The 13,145-nt window shown below is 40.8% G+C and overlaps 1 protein-coding gene across 2 annotated transcripts in view; it reads left to right on the top strand.

The window, feature by feature from the left end:
- BCAT1 (branched chain amino acid transaminase 1) overlaps positions 1–13,145 on the top strand; it is a 61,806-nt gene that overhangs the window by 27,809 nt on the left and 20,852 nt on the right. For both annotated transcript variants that reach the window (XM_051784983.1, XM_051784984.1), the window contains exons 3-7: positions 4,509–4,709; positions 8,063–8,173; positions 9,026–9,145; positions 11,382–11,545; positions 12,690–12,832. In XM_051784983.1, coding sequence (XP_051640943.1) covers positions 4,509–4,709; positions 8,063–8,173; positions 9,026–9,145; positions 11,382–11,545; positions 12,690–12,832 — 739 coding nt within the window. The remainder of the gene's footprint in view (positions 1–4,508; positions 4,710–8,062; positions 8,174–9,025; positions 9,146–11,381; positions 11,546–12,689; positions 12,833–13,145) is intronic.

The raw sequence follows: 13,145 nt of genomic DNA, 5'->3' as shown, positions 1-13,145 counted from the left end.
TTATTGCATCAGAAGGCCCTGATATTTCCTAGGATACACTTACAAACTCAGCATAAGTAATAAAAAATAATTACTGCGGTTGCTTCGTGATCTTGAATGAATCACCTTGACTGGAAGTCAGGGAGGTTGCTTCAGAACAGGTTACAGTCAGTCTCACTGAGTGGATGTTAATGTGTTGAGGGTCTCTGCTGAAACTTGCTGCTATAGTGAGGTAACCTGTAAGCTATTTTACAGCTGAGGCTACCAGGTCTGCTTTTACTCAAGTAAGTGAGAGAAATACCTGACCCAGCACAATGTTTAGAAAAATTTAGGTATGTCAAATGAGTTACACCTGTTAGAGCTGCTCAGCCTACTGCTTGTGGTCTAGTATTTTCAGTGCAGTGAAAATAGCTACAGCCAAGGGTCATTTGGGAAGGCACTGACAAAACTTGGTGGAAAGAGTAGGACAAAATATGTGCTTGCCTTCTGTATCTACCTGAGATGTGTGTCTGGGGTAAGAAAGGTAGGAATGGAGTAATGACAGTCACAGCTCTGGCCAGAGGCTTCTCTCAGCTCCAGATCCACTTAAGGGTATTGCAAAGGCTGGGTAGAACAAGCCTTAAGCTGACAACTTGGCTAGAGGCACCAGGATGTCTTGTTGCAGCTTTGGTTAGAATTGACACTGGCCAGCACGTCACTTTTAATTCGACCCAGCTCATAATTGAAATGATCTGTTTTGATCAAATGATGAATTTGAGTTTCCAGAGGTCACATTATATCTTCTTTACTTGGGCTGGGTAAAGCTTTGCCCTGGGAGATGCTGCATTGGAGTCAGGAGGCACTTTTCAGATGAGAGGCTTTCCAAAGAAAATGTGTCTATGTGAGCCACTGGCTGTTTGTAGGTGTACTATGAAAGCCTTGAAAATCAACATTATCCAACTGACTTCCCACCACTCCCTATATAAGCAGGGCAATCTGATTCTTCCTATTCCTTGCCAGAACATCTTTGGCTGGGCCATAGGCACATACATCTTGTATGTGCTGTTCTGCTGCAACCTGGAGAGTTTGCAGGCCTGGAGCTATGTCTTTGTCATTCTGCTTTAGGCAAGAGAGGCCAAATAGCTGTACTCAATAGATCATGTGTCCCATCCACTTCTTTTTTACCTCCCTTACCCTTTTTGTTCTGCTTTTACTGGTTTTCCTTCCAGTTCAATGGTTTTTATTAGGCAGCAGCGCCAGAAGGTGCTTGAGAACATGTTGGTAAACAAAGCAAGAAAAACATAAACCAGCTGAAACTTCCCCTGTGTGTTGGCAGTACAAACAGTGGAGATCTGGATGGATGCTAATGCCAATCCCTAATGCATCCTCAACATGATGCTTTCAGGGCTGGGGGAATGTTGACAAAGGAAAGAAATAAATTGCTGTTTATAAAGGTCATAGGTAGTATCAGGGGAGCATTGTGTTAATCTTTTAATGAGTGATATTAATGTAATAGGCACTGATACTTAATCAGTACCCCAGGTATTAATCATCTGGCCTTGCTCTGCTCCCCTTGTGCAGGTTCTTTTGAGTGTTTGGTTTCCCTCCTGCTGGTGCTGCTTGATCAAGTGAAGCCAAAAGACTCTGTGAGCCAGGCAAAGTGTTGTGTTGGGAGCCTTATTACTCAGGGACCTAGCAGAGGTTGAGGGTGGTGGCAATACTTTGTGCAGACCACACTGTGGGACAGAGTACTCCAAGGATGATCCTCCCACCCGTCCTCCCAGCGCATCACCCTCCCTGGAAAAAAAAACATTAAATGCGTTGCAGCTCTTGATGGTGTCTTGGCGTGAAAAGCATTGTGATTCTGAAAGCTTTAGGTGCTTTTGTACACTGTTAACTTGCACTGCTTGGTAAAAAGAAGGAGAAAAAAGACATTATAATGGGTAAGGGGAAAGAGCCTTAAGAAAGTAATGTCCAAAAAAATCTTAAGTGAAGCTTCTGAGAGCTTAACAGGATTATAAGGATGAGAGAAAATCTGCCTTTTTGCCTGTTGAATGATAGTTGTCCTACTGGTCTGAGCAGTTTAACCTATATTTGAGGTCTGATACAGGGTGTTCCTGCTGTTGTTTGAAGGAATTGTTATGGGTGAAGTGCTGTACCTGACATGGTTGAATCAGGTGTTGGCACCATGGTTGAACAAAAGCAGGTTTCCCTAAATGATAAAGGAGGTAAGAAACAGTAGTTGGTCTCCTTGTTCAGAGTGTGCAGCTCCAGGAAGCTCTGTGTTCTGGAAATGATATGCTTCTTTTCTGAACAAGCATCATACCTACTTCTCTACACTTTCTGCCTTCAAGTGACTCAACCTGAAATCCAGTGAGTGATTTCTGCTTGTGACTGCAGAAAGTCCCCAGTCCTTGGGGCTGAGAGCTAAGTAGTGTGGGCCACTGCTCTGAGCAGTCACTTGCAGCAGTGAGTTCTTGGCTGGCCTCATGAACTCCACATCTCCAAATCTGGAGAAGTATCTTAGGTGGCAAAACTGGAGCCCAAATACTCCCAAGTGAACATGTTTCGTCGCTTGTGGCTGCAGCTTGCTGCTCCCTCCACGTGTGCTTGTGGGTCTGTAAGAACAGCCAGGTTAAAATCCTTCCCCATCCTCAAATAAAAGCTAATTGTTAACCCCAACGAGCTTAGCAAAGGGTTTTGAAGTGCTGCCTTTCAACTAGTTGTGCCTCTACCACTGAGGAAGTGGCAAACTGAGGCATAAAAACAGGAGTCAGCACACTGATGGGAGTTCTAGGGCATGAGACTCCATATGATAATTATGGCCCCCAGGCCAGCTTATTGTAAAGATAATTATCCCAGTGAAAGTGAACTGGGGTGAGGAGGAAGCCTGGACTCCAGGGAGAGCTGTTGATACCACTGGAAGAAGCTGTGATTGTGTGCAGAGAAAGCCCCACTGACATCTTGCTCCTGCATGAGCTTTTTCCTGAGCTGAGTCTTGCATTGTGGATAATGGCAAACACTCCTCTGTGGCTTTTATTTTGATCCATGTTCTTCTGTGATGTCTTTTTTTCTAAAGCACGTGATAAGAGGTTACCAGGTAAAATTAATTTTTATTTTCAGGACATCAATAAGTAGTGCTTTTCCTGTTGGAACATTTACTGTCAGAAGAATAAAGAGAAGAGTTAAGAAGAGTAATTTTTGTTTTATCAGATTATGTATTAGTTCAAAAAGGCTAATGAACTGTAATATCTAGACAAGCCCTATAATTGGAGAGAGTTTGAAACAGGCTTTTAGCTATTCATGTGCTCCTGCTCTAAGTTAATTTCACATCTAAGCTATTAAGCAAAGGAAAAAAAAAACCAAAACCAAACCTAAACCAAAACAACCAATCAATAAAAACCAGGCTTTTGTGCATTAAAGACATCTTGAAAGTTAGGTTGTTTACAGAAGCAGGAGTGCATGTGTTCTTTTTCAGAAGCTTGGGACTGGTTTTGACTCATTTTGCAAAACATATGCTGGGTTTGAGAAGGCCAAGTCAGTGATATGTCTTGCAGAACTGCCTTTTTAGTGCATTTGCAAATCATTTTAACAATAGTCTGAACTACTTATGTTCCAGTCTATTCTATATGCACCCAACATGGAAGAGCAAGCTTTCACTTGGGGGTCTGTAATAAGAGTCAGTGCTTTCTGAGTCATGTTAGGACGGAAAACAGAGCTCTGATTATGATTCTTTGAATTCTCCCTTGCCTCTGACCAGCACAGTTTAAATGCTCAGATGGCCTAGAAAGAGAATGGAGAGGGTGGATCAAATCTGCCCACTCTGTAGCCCTCTCTAGTTGTTTAGCCCATACCTGTGTATAAAAGAGGATCCTGCTTTCCTTCCTTGCCTGCTGTTCTTTAGGATGATTCACACCATAGAAGGCACCATAAAGAAAATTAACTCTATCCCAGATAAAACCAGCACAAAACCCTGTGGGTACATCTCTGCAGCTACAATCCCTCATACAGGGAAACATTTAACCTTTTTTTACTAATGGGATCTTTCTAGGAAAGTAAGAATGTGAATGAACAAGCTGTGACACAGGTAATCTGCTGACTGCTGGCTCTGATCTCACGTTGGTTTTATGTATTAATGGAAAGTTGGCATAACATCCACTTAGTTGTGAGAGGGATTAATTTCTGGTGATCAGCTTATGTTCTGAGATACAGCAGCTGGGTGTTTCTGGAACTTGTACAGATGTGTTAACCTAAGTGTCCAAGAGATTTTCATTTGATTTCTGGTTTTGCACCTTGTACTGCTTCCCCAACTTAGCAGGGTTTCAAAATATGCTGCTTCTTGTATAACAACACTGTGTATATGTGTGTGTGCACAGTGTGAATACTTTGCCAGCTACTTTGAGGTTATCTGCCTGTAACCATTATGTCATTAAATGTCCCTACAGAGAAAATATCAAAGTTTGTCCATGTTCACTGATGCAGAATCATTTTTAAATCAGTCTGACTTAATTATTTTGATACGCTTCATTTTTGTCTCCGTGTTCCTTCAGGCTTCCGACTTGATTATCACACCAGCTACAACTTTCAAGGAAAAACCAGACCCCAGTGGTTTGGTATTTGGAACTGTGTTCACTGATAATATGCTGACAATTGAATGGTCCTTGGCTTCAGGATGGGAGAAACCCTATATTAAGCCACTGGAGAACCTTTCATTGCATCCAGCCTCCTCATCCCTGCATTATGCTATAGAAGTAAGTAGTGAACTGATTTGGAAACCACTGTTTTGTTTTGTTAGCTCTTGAAACCACAGCTTTGTAACACAAGGACTATTACTGCCTTAAGTTTATTAGTATTGAGTTATGTTTCGTTTTGATCACTGATGTCCTTCCAGAATAATTGCATTATTTACAACAGGGTTATGTTTGTGTTAGAACAACTCAGAAGCAGCTCTGGCCTGTGGATTCTAGCTCACTTAACATTCTGACCTAGTGAGGGTGAGCCCTTTCTTGTGTGGTGACAAATCCATTTGAGAAAGCATTCTGTTTTACTGATAGTGGATGGGTCCAGTCACTCTCTCTGATGTAACTTAATGCAGCGCTGGATAAGACCATGAGAAATTCCAAGAGCAGCTTTAGTTTGGGGACTGAACCTGCACCTTGTGAAAGTTATTTTAAGCTGGTTTAAAGGTTGATAGGTTGGATTGCAGGACAGACTAGAGAGGTGCTTGTTTGAAACTCCGAACGAGTCTGGAGAGCTCAGAACTGGATCTGATGCATTCAGCACACATGAGTGTATTTAAGCAGAGAGTGTACAACAAGAACCTTTGGGAAGTGAAATGTTAAGTCGGAAGCCAGCGTGGTTAACAGTTTCCGTGCTTAGCTGCTTTCTGTCTAAAGCTGCCATTTGTGTCTCCAGAGCAGCTTTGGCTGTACTCACACCTGTGTGGGAGCCTTGGTAGAGCACATATCCTGAAATGGAAACCCACTTCTCCTCCCACTTCTGGCTACGTGGGAGTGTCTCCACTGAAGTGTGTGGAGTTGCTCGTGCTTCTGTCATTACTTCTCTTTATTATTATTATTATATTTTTTTATTTTAACCTCAGGTATAAGGGAAGGATCAAGCTTTTCCCTGCTTGTTGTCCTTGAGCTTCTGCCTTCACTGGTTTTTTTGTGTTTAGTGACTTTTTCCCCATCTAGTCACCAAGCCTTCAAAGGCCCTGTGTAAATTTAAACAGGCCCCTGTGACTAAGGCTGCAGCTCTTGATCTGCCCAAGAAGTAAGAAACCACGCTGGAGTCCCAAATCTATATTTCACTCTTAGTACCATATTGCTTTAATGCTTGGCCTCTGGCCCAGTCTGAAATCATTGCTAATATGAATATGCTCTTATTTTTTTTCCATTTTTTTTTTTATTCTTTTATCCTTATTGCATCACGTTTCCTCTAGCCAAGAGGACAGACAGAGGAGAATCTGGTGTCATTGCTGTGGCTCAATGAATACACAGTGGGTATAATAAAAGTGATGAATTTGGCATTCCCTCCCCTTCCTCCTTGCCTTCCATGATGCAGTGTGATAATCTGGATCTGCTGAACTCCAGATCCAGCTCCCGTGATGTACAGATGTCAGATAATACTGTTTTCACACCATTGTAGCAACCAACCATCAACCAAACCACAACAATTGCTTTTATTCAACTTAAGCATTTCTGGAACACATTACTATCTTCCCTTTTAATGAGTGAAAGGTTTTACTGAGCTCTGGAAGGTTAAAAGTATTTATTTTTGGAGAAAAATATTTAACATCTTGTGAAGGCTTTGTGTTTCAGTAATGATGTGATTCTTGCTTCTCTCAAACCATCAATCAGATCTTAGTAGTGGCATTCCTCCGTTTTCCCTCTCATTAAAAGTTCTGTGAATGTGTCTGGGAGAAGGGTGGGTGGGGTGGATAAAAGTGATAAGAAAGTAGCATTCCAAAAACGTGGCATTAGTTAGTAACCGGCCCAATTAAAAATTGTTTCCAAGTATCATCCATATCACCAGCTATGCCATCCTTTATTAAAGATACGACCTTTTTTCTTGTAGCTACAGTGTTTACCCTGGGAACAATTTCTTTTTCAAAACTGCCTGTAAAGCTTTTAATAAGGTTGGCATTGCCATAGGAATAAGTTAAATTTTGAAGGTAAAAAAGTTCTGGGTTTTAATTCTGGTTCTGCTACTTAGTTGGCACATAGCCTGAGGAAAATTGTCAGGATTCCTGCAACCCAGTTACAACCCAATTAAAATTTGTCATGTGGAAGGACCTAGCTCTGCCATGGGACTGCACGAAAGATTTCTAAACACTGAGTTTCACTGACCCTTGAGAGAAGATATTACAGAATTTAATCATAATGAAACCTGGAGTATTCTACTACATTACTTGTACACAAATACAGGATTTTTTTTTTTTCCAAATAAAAAAGCTGTGTGTGTAGACTTCCAACAACATGTTATGTAGTTCCAACCACTCGTTGTGGAACAGTCAGAGGAGGAGAAGCCTGAGGAGACTGACAGCAGTGATGCAGTTAAATTCATAGAACTTCTATTGAAATTCACATATAAAGAAATGCTTTAGAAAACAAATTCTAAAAGTCTGAACTCTTGTCTATAAGCTTAAGTGGCCTTTTAATACTTAATCTAAATAATACATGTATATATATATATGTATCTATTAGTGTGAACTTATATCATACATCAGGTTTTTGTCTATAAGTATAACCAGAAATTATCAATCTGTAAAAATAACTATGGGTATTTATTTATCTGAAAATAACTGTGGGTATTTTGTGGGCATATGGCTTTTGCTGTGATTAGGAGGTGCTGCAGGGCATTCTGCTGGGAGGGCACTGATTGTATAGGGGTTTCTGGTAAAATGGTGGTCAACACCAGTCATGTGGATTCTGCAGTAAGATAGGATAATTGTGTTGAATTTAAGTTTCCTGTAAAGTATATAAAGAAAACATTTTCATGCATTTATCCTCTAGTGTAAGGCTGATGCATCCATCTCTCATGCAGGCTAAGCCCCCTTCCACAGCATAGGCATATATGGGGAAATAAGTGACTAAGATCCTGCTACAACTACAGAAAGAACTTTTAACAGAATTCTCTTAATTACCTTATCTTATACTTCCTACCAAAAATGTGTTTTGGACAGAGAACTAAAAATTATTAATTTAAAATTCTATAGATCCTTTATGTAAGGGAGAATACTGTTTTGGCTTAGTCGTAGGTATCAGTCAGGATGTAAGGGAGTTGTCAAACACATGTTACAAATTTTAATTGCTGTAACCAAACTATGAAAAAAAAAAAAAAAAGGTTATCATTAAGTTCCCTGACAGAGAAAGACACACCTGAATTATAGACAGGTCATCTTCATAATACAAACTTCATAATCCTATCTCACGTGAGTGTGTTGCCAGGATTCACTAGTTAGCATTTATGTTTGAGGACTGTGAGCAGGACAAGATTTTTTATTTTCAAAGGGTGTGCTCTGCATTTGCACAGATCCCTGCGGGATGACACGTCTCAATCATTATTTGGTTTCTTTTCTCTCCTTTTTTTGGCCCGGTAGCTGTTTGAAGGAATGAAGGCTTACCGAGGAGTGGATGGCAAAATCCGCCTGTTCCGGCCAACTCTCAACATGGACAGGATGGCACGGTCAGCAAGGAGGACAACTCTGCCAGTACGTAGCCAAGGCATCTTGCTCTCCATAAGTCAGAGCATATTTCCATTTTCAGAGTACAAACCTCTGAAACTTTTAAGTAGTGTACTATTTATCAAACGCTCTATCTCTTCCATAGTCCAGTTAAACTTTGTTAACAGATCTTGTTCAGTGAAAGAAACTGTTTGACACGCTTTTTTAAAAAAAATCAGAACAATGTTTTGCTTTCTTTGTTGTTTCCCTACTGTTTCAGATGTACAGTCTGTTTCTGAGGAATGGTGCAGGTATTTGCATGCAGACAGCTGATTAATCTGTTATGGTGTTAATGGTTTCCTTTTCTTCTTTCCACTTCAGTTAAGTCATTGAGGCTTTGACTGCCTTTGTTTTTGGTCGTGCCAGCAACTTAATACTGCTTTTAGCAGTTGTATCTTGGCCAGTGAATTTCCTCCTAGGCTTATTAGCTGTAAGATCTTCGGAACTTAGTAACGAACTGGGAGACTTACTGGCCCCCTGGGGTTGTAACCCAAAGCACTCTTCAGCAGAAGAGGTAGTGCCTGAGGTTTCTGTCCATGTGCTTTGGGGGCAAGAAGGGTCAATGGCTCCTTTTTAGTATCCCAGGACGATACTTTGGACCAGAGGAGGACATGCAGGGTGCTATACAAAAAGGCACAATAGCCAAGATCATGGTATCTTTAATTCTGTAAAGAATGAACTAAAGCAAGGTGATGTATGTAGGTCCTATGAGCCTCTATGGGCTGTCACTGTTACATTAACTGATGAAGTGTTCCTTGCAGCATCTGGATCTGTAAAGACCATAGAATGTTCCAGCTATATTTCTCCATTTGCTTTTCTCCCTTTGCTTTTCCTTCCCAGTCTTTTGACCAGAATGAGCTGTTAGAGTGCATCCTGAAGCTCGTGGAAGTGGAAAAGGAGTGGGTCCCATACTCAACCGCTGCCAGCCTGTACATCCGTCCTACCTTAATTGGAACCGAGGTGCGAAACGCTTTCTTCCCCCTCTTAACCTTTGTGTATTTAGGTATCAGAGAAAAGCCTCCATCCATAAAGGGAAACGTGCAGCAGTCAGTAGATGACAGGATTACAGTTCGGGGGCAGATTGGTTTTGTGTTTTTACTTTTGAGTTCCTCACCTGTAGCGCTACTGCACAAATTTAATGTTGACCACACTGCCACTTAGTGGGCACATCGGTTCAGAGCACAGAAAGTAAACTTGGATTAACTACTCAGAGTGGGAACAGAAAAATTTACTTTAACTTAGGGTTTGCACTGAAAGGATAGTTATTTGTGGCATGCTAATGCATGCCTTTAAAATCCTAATAGTCTGAAGAAAGCATGAGGGAACAGAAATTTGCTGTGTGCATTTTGTGATTTAAACCCATACCTCCATCCTGACCTTAGTGAGGTGATTTCAGAAGATTCTACCCAGTAAATTAAGATGGCTCTTCTGAGAGGCACTTCTAACAGAACTGAGAACAAATTCTCATGTTAATTTGTTATTGAACCCACACAAACACGGCCTTATAAGAGCTCCTTTGCTATAAGGTATTACTGCGTACTCTCTGAGTTTCACATGGGTGTGAGTCAAGCCTATTGTGTTGATAAGGGGAATTAGAAACAAGAGAGTTTCTTTTAATGAAAACTTTGAGGGTGTTTGTTTGTTGTTTTTTTTTAGCAGTAGCAAGAGAGAAACTTATCATGGTAGAGTGTAGGACAAGGCAGCTGAAGAAGGTAGGGTTCCAAACTAGGCAAGTTGCTCTTTAGCAATATCCACGACTGTAAGTAGTTACCATACATCACCATTGCACATTTCAGGTGTGTTCTAGGATTCCATTAATTTAATGCTTGTGAACTAGTTGCAGATTTTCAGATGGAAGAATCTCCACGCAGTGACTGTAAAGTAGTGATATTAAACATTGATTTTTTTGCCCCCTTTTTTTGGAAATTCTTTTGCTGTTGAGTTTTGTTTCAGGTTAGCCAACACATCTGGCCTTTCCACTACATCATATGTTGTTTCCAGATTTCATGTCCTACTAAGCTTTTATGAGTCAACACAATTAGAAACCAGGCAGCACAATCTTTGTAAAAGCCAGGAAAAGTATCGAGATCTCAGTTAATCTTGTTAGAAATCTTTCTGAAGGCATAAGCTAGACAGAAATCAAAACAACCCTTTCAGTACCTGGGGAAGGCCTATTTGAATTTTACAATCATTCCAGTATTATACTATTATTTTCCCTTCCACCTCCCAGTTTAGTTTTTTGTGCTTTGTTTAGCTTTGGTCCTGAACATTTAAGTTTAGTAACTTTTTCTCAGTGGAAACCAAGGATGAGCTTGTTCTTTTTACAAGACTGGTTTCTGTGAGTGGAGAGAAAATAGTAACCCATTCAGTTGTACAGAAGATCCCAAGAATCATGGGCAACCAGCTCTATGTAGCCCTGCTTGAGCCAGGAGGGTTGGACAAAATTACCTCCAGAGGTGCCTTCCAACATAATAATTTTGTGATTCTCTTGTCAATCCCAAGCTTTACAGAATCATGAAGGTAAGCAGTCTCCTATCAGAGGCTTCAGACTTTATCCAGTACCAAACTTCATCTCCACCTTCAAGTATTGATGGTGATGACTTGCAGGATGGGAAACCCCCCAGAGAAGAGGGGGAAAAAAATCTGTTACATTCCAGGTTATTTCCTGTGCTGTTGTGTGAACTGTTTCCAGCAGGCAAATAATTTTAGTTGTCACACAGTCATTCACAATGCCAGCACTCAACTCTACCAATGCCAGTTCTAAGTGGCACTGGCTAATTCTCCTCACTAATGCAGCTGACTGTTTTCTCCACTGTTGTTCTTGCTAGCAGTGGTTCTTGCCACTCCTTCCCCTAGAAGGCTTTGAAGGCTTCTGCTATGATTAATTCATGTAATTATATAGTACCTTGTTAAGCTAAATTCTGAATTCTCAAAAGGTTGGAACTCTTTGAGAAGATTAGAGTAATATATAGGTAAATGGAATGCTTTAAGTGAATGGTGACAGTCTGTAAAATTAGGGTTGTTATGTTGCTTGGATGGGGGGAAGTTACATAAATATTTTCTCTTCATTGCAGCACTTTGCATTGTCCTGATAAAAGCTCTCATGCTGCAGTTCCACTGAAGGCAGTGTTTCAAAAGCACCTGATGTTTGAAGTATGCCAGTGACTTTTGATTTGTTTACATTCCTTATTTTCAGCCTTCCCTTGGAGTGAAGAAGCCGACTAAAGCCCTCCTGTATGTCATACTGAGCCCTGTAGGCCCTTACTTTGCAAGTGGGAGCTTCAATCCAATATCCTTATGGGCGGATCCAAAATACGTAAGAGCCTGGAAAGGAGGAACAGGGGACTGCAAAGTGGGAGGGTAAGAAAACATTGTTCTGCATTTCTCTACATAGCTCACAAAGCAGATTTGGGTTTTAGTGAAGTACCTAATCCAGCAGATGCAGAGACATTAAATGCAGTAGTTAAACAAACAATGTGCTACAACAAAGATTTCAAAATCGTACTCCGCAAATATTATTTATACAATGCAGTTGCATAGTTTTATTTGAATATTACTGCCAAGCTGATTTTTTTTGCAGCACCTCCAGCTAGGGAACTGGAGCTGGAAGGTGTCCATATAATACTTTTGCTCTTCCCCTTGGTGCAGTTGACACTGAAGACATCAGTTTTGTGAAGCATCATCCAGTACGGCATCCTGCTGCCAACTGGGCAGGGAGCAGCACTGGCTGCTGACCTCCTGCCTTGGCAGGCTGTCCCAACAAGCCATCTGCAGTTAGCAGAGGGAGTTTGGGGGTTTAAGGGAAAGAAGAGCCAATTATCTGCATTGACTTTAGCCTGGCAGTTTTCTGCTGAACTAGGCCTAAGCGCAGGTATTATTCAGTCGGATTTGCTCTGCAGGCAGCATTTTAGGAAAACATTTGCTCCTCAAGGATATGGAATTCATCAAGGCCCATTTGGAGCTCCTGAAGATACTTGTTCTGTGAATGTCTTTTACTAGAAAAGAAATAACTTACCTCTGTTGATATTTGTGCAACAAGAGATTCATCTGACACATATTACTCATCTGTTAATCTGAGATATATGACATGAGGTAGATGATGTTTTTCTTGGTTTTTTTTTTTTAAGCCATGAACTGGAGAGTAATTGTTGCTCCCTCTCTCTCCAGGATGCCAACTGCTAAATAAAGATAAATGCTTTCCTATGGTGTTTAATTACAGTAATTAGAATGTCCAGAATATGGAACAAGTGGTATTTTTAAGACAACTTGGATGGATATGTTTGAGCTGTTGATGCTGTTCAGCCCTTCAAAGTTTTGGGGTTGTAGATACAAATGATCTAGTAAAATACTGGTAGAGTACTTCCAAAGAAAATGTCCTAGGGACAAGCAGTGACCGTGCAGAGCACTTGCTCATAAGGTAGATGTGCACAAAATTTTGCTTAAAAATTAGAAGATACCCAACCAGATAGTCATAACTGTTTGCTCTTTCTTTTTGTTTCTGAAGGAATTATGGTTCTGCTATTTATGCCCAGCAAGAAGCCCTGGAGTTTGGCTGCCAGCAGGTTTTGTGGCTCTATGGAGAAGATCACCAAATAACTGAAGTTGGAACAATGAATCTGTTTCTCTACTGGATCAATGAAGATGGAGGTACAGTAACATAAAGCATGAAAACTTTAACAGAGCAGGCAGTTTAATCCACAAAATGATTATTAGAATGCAGATCATAAACTGTTAAATTAAAATGATTTAACAAAAGAAGTTATTATTCTCTTCTGAAAACTAATAGGTGACTGTTAATTATATCACTGTGAAAGAGGACATTCTGGAGCAGGTGTGAATGCTGCCTGCTGATCACATGCTCAACTGCTGGGCCAGTCCATGTGCTCAGAAGGGCAGAGTCTACCCAGACAGAAGGTCACACATCAGGCTTAGTCTCAGCTGTAGCAGCTTGATCTCTGAG

The sequence above is a fragment of the Manacus candei genome, unplaced genomic scaffold, assembly GCF_025592945.1.
Source record: "Manacus candei isolate 608988 ecotype Guabito, Panama unplaced genomic scaffold, ASM2559294v1 h1tg000018l, whole genome shotgun sequence".
Taxonomy (NCBI): Eukaryota; Metazoa; Chordata; class Aves; order Passeriformes; family Pipridae; genus Manacus; species Manacus candei.
Note: the sequence above shows the minus strand (reverse complement) of the source record. Positions and strands in the feature narration are given on the sequence as shown.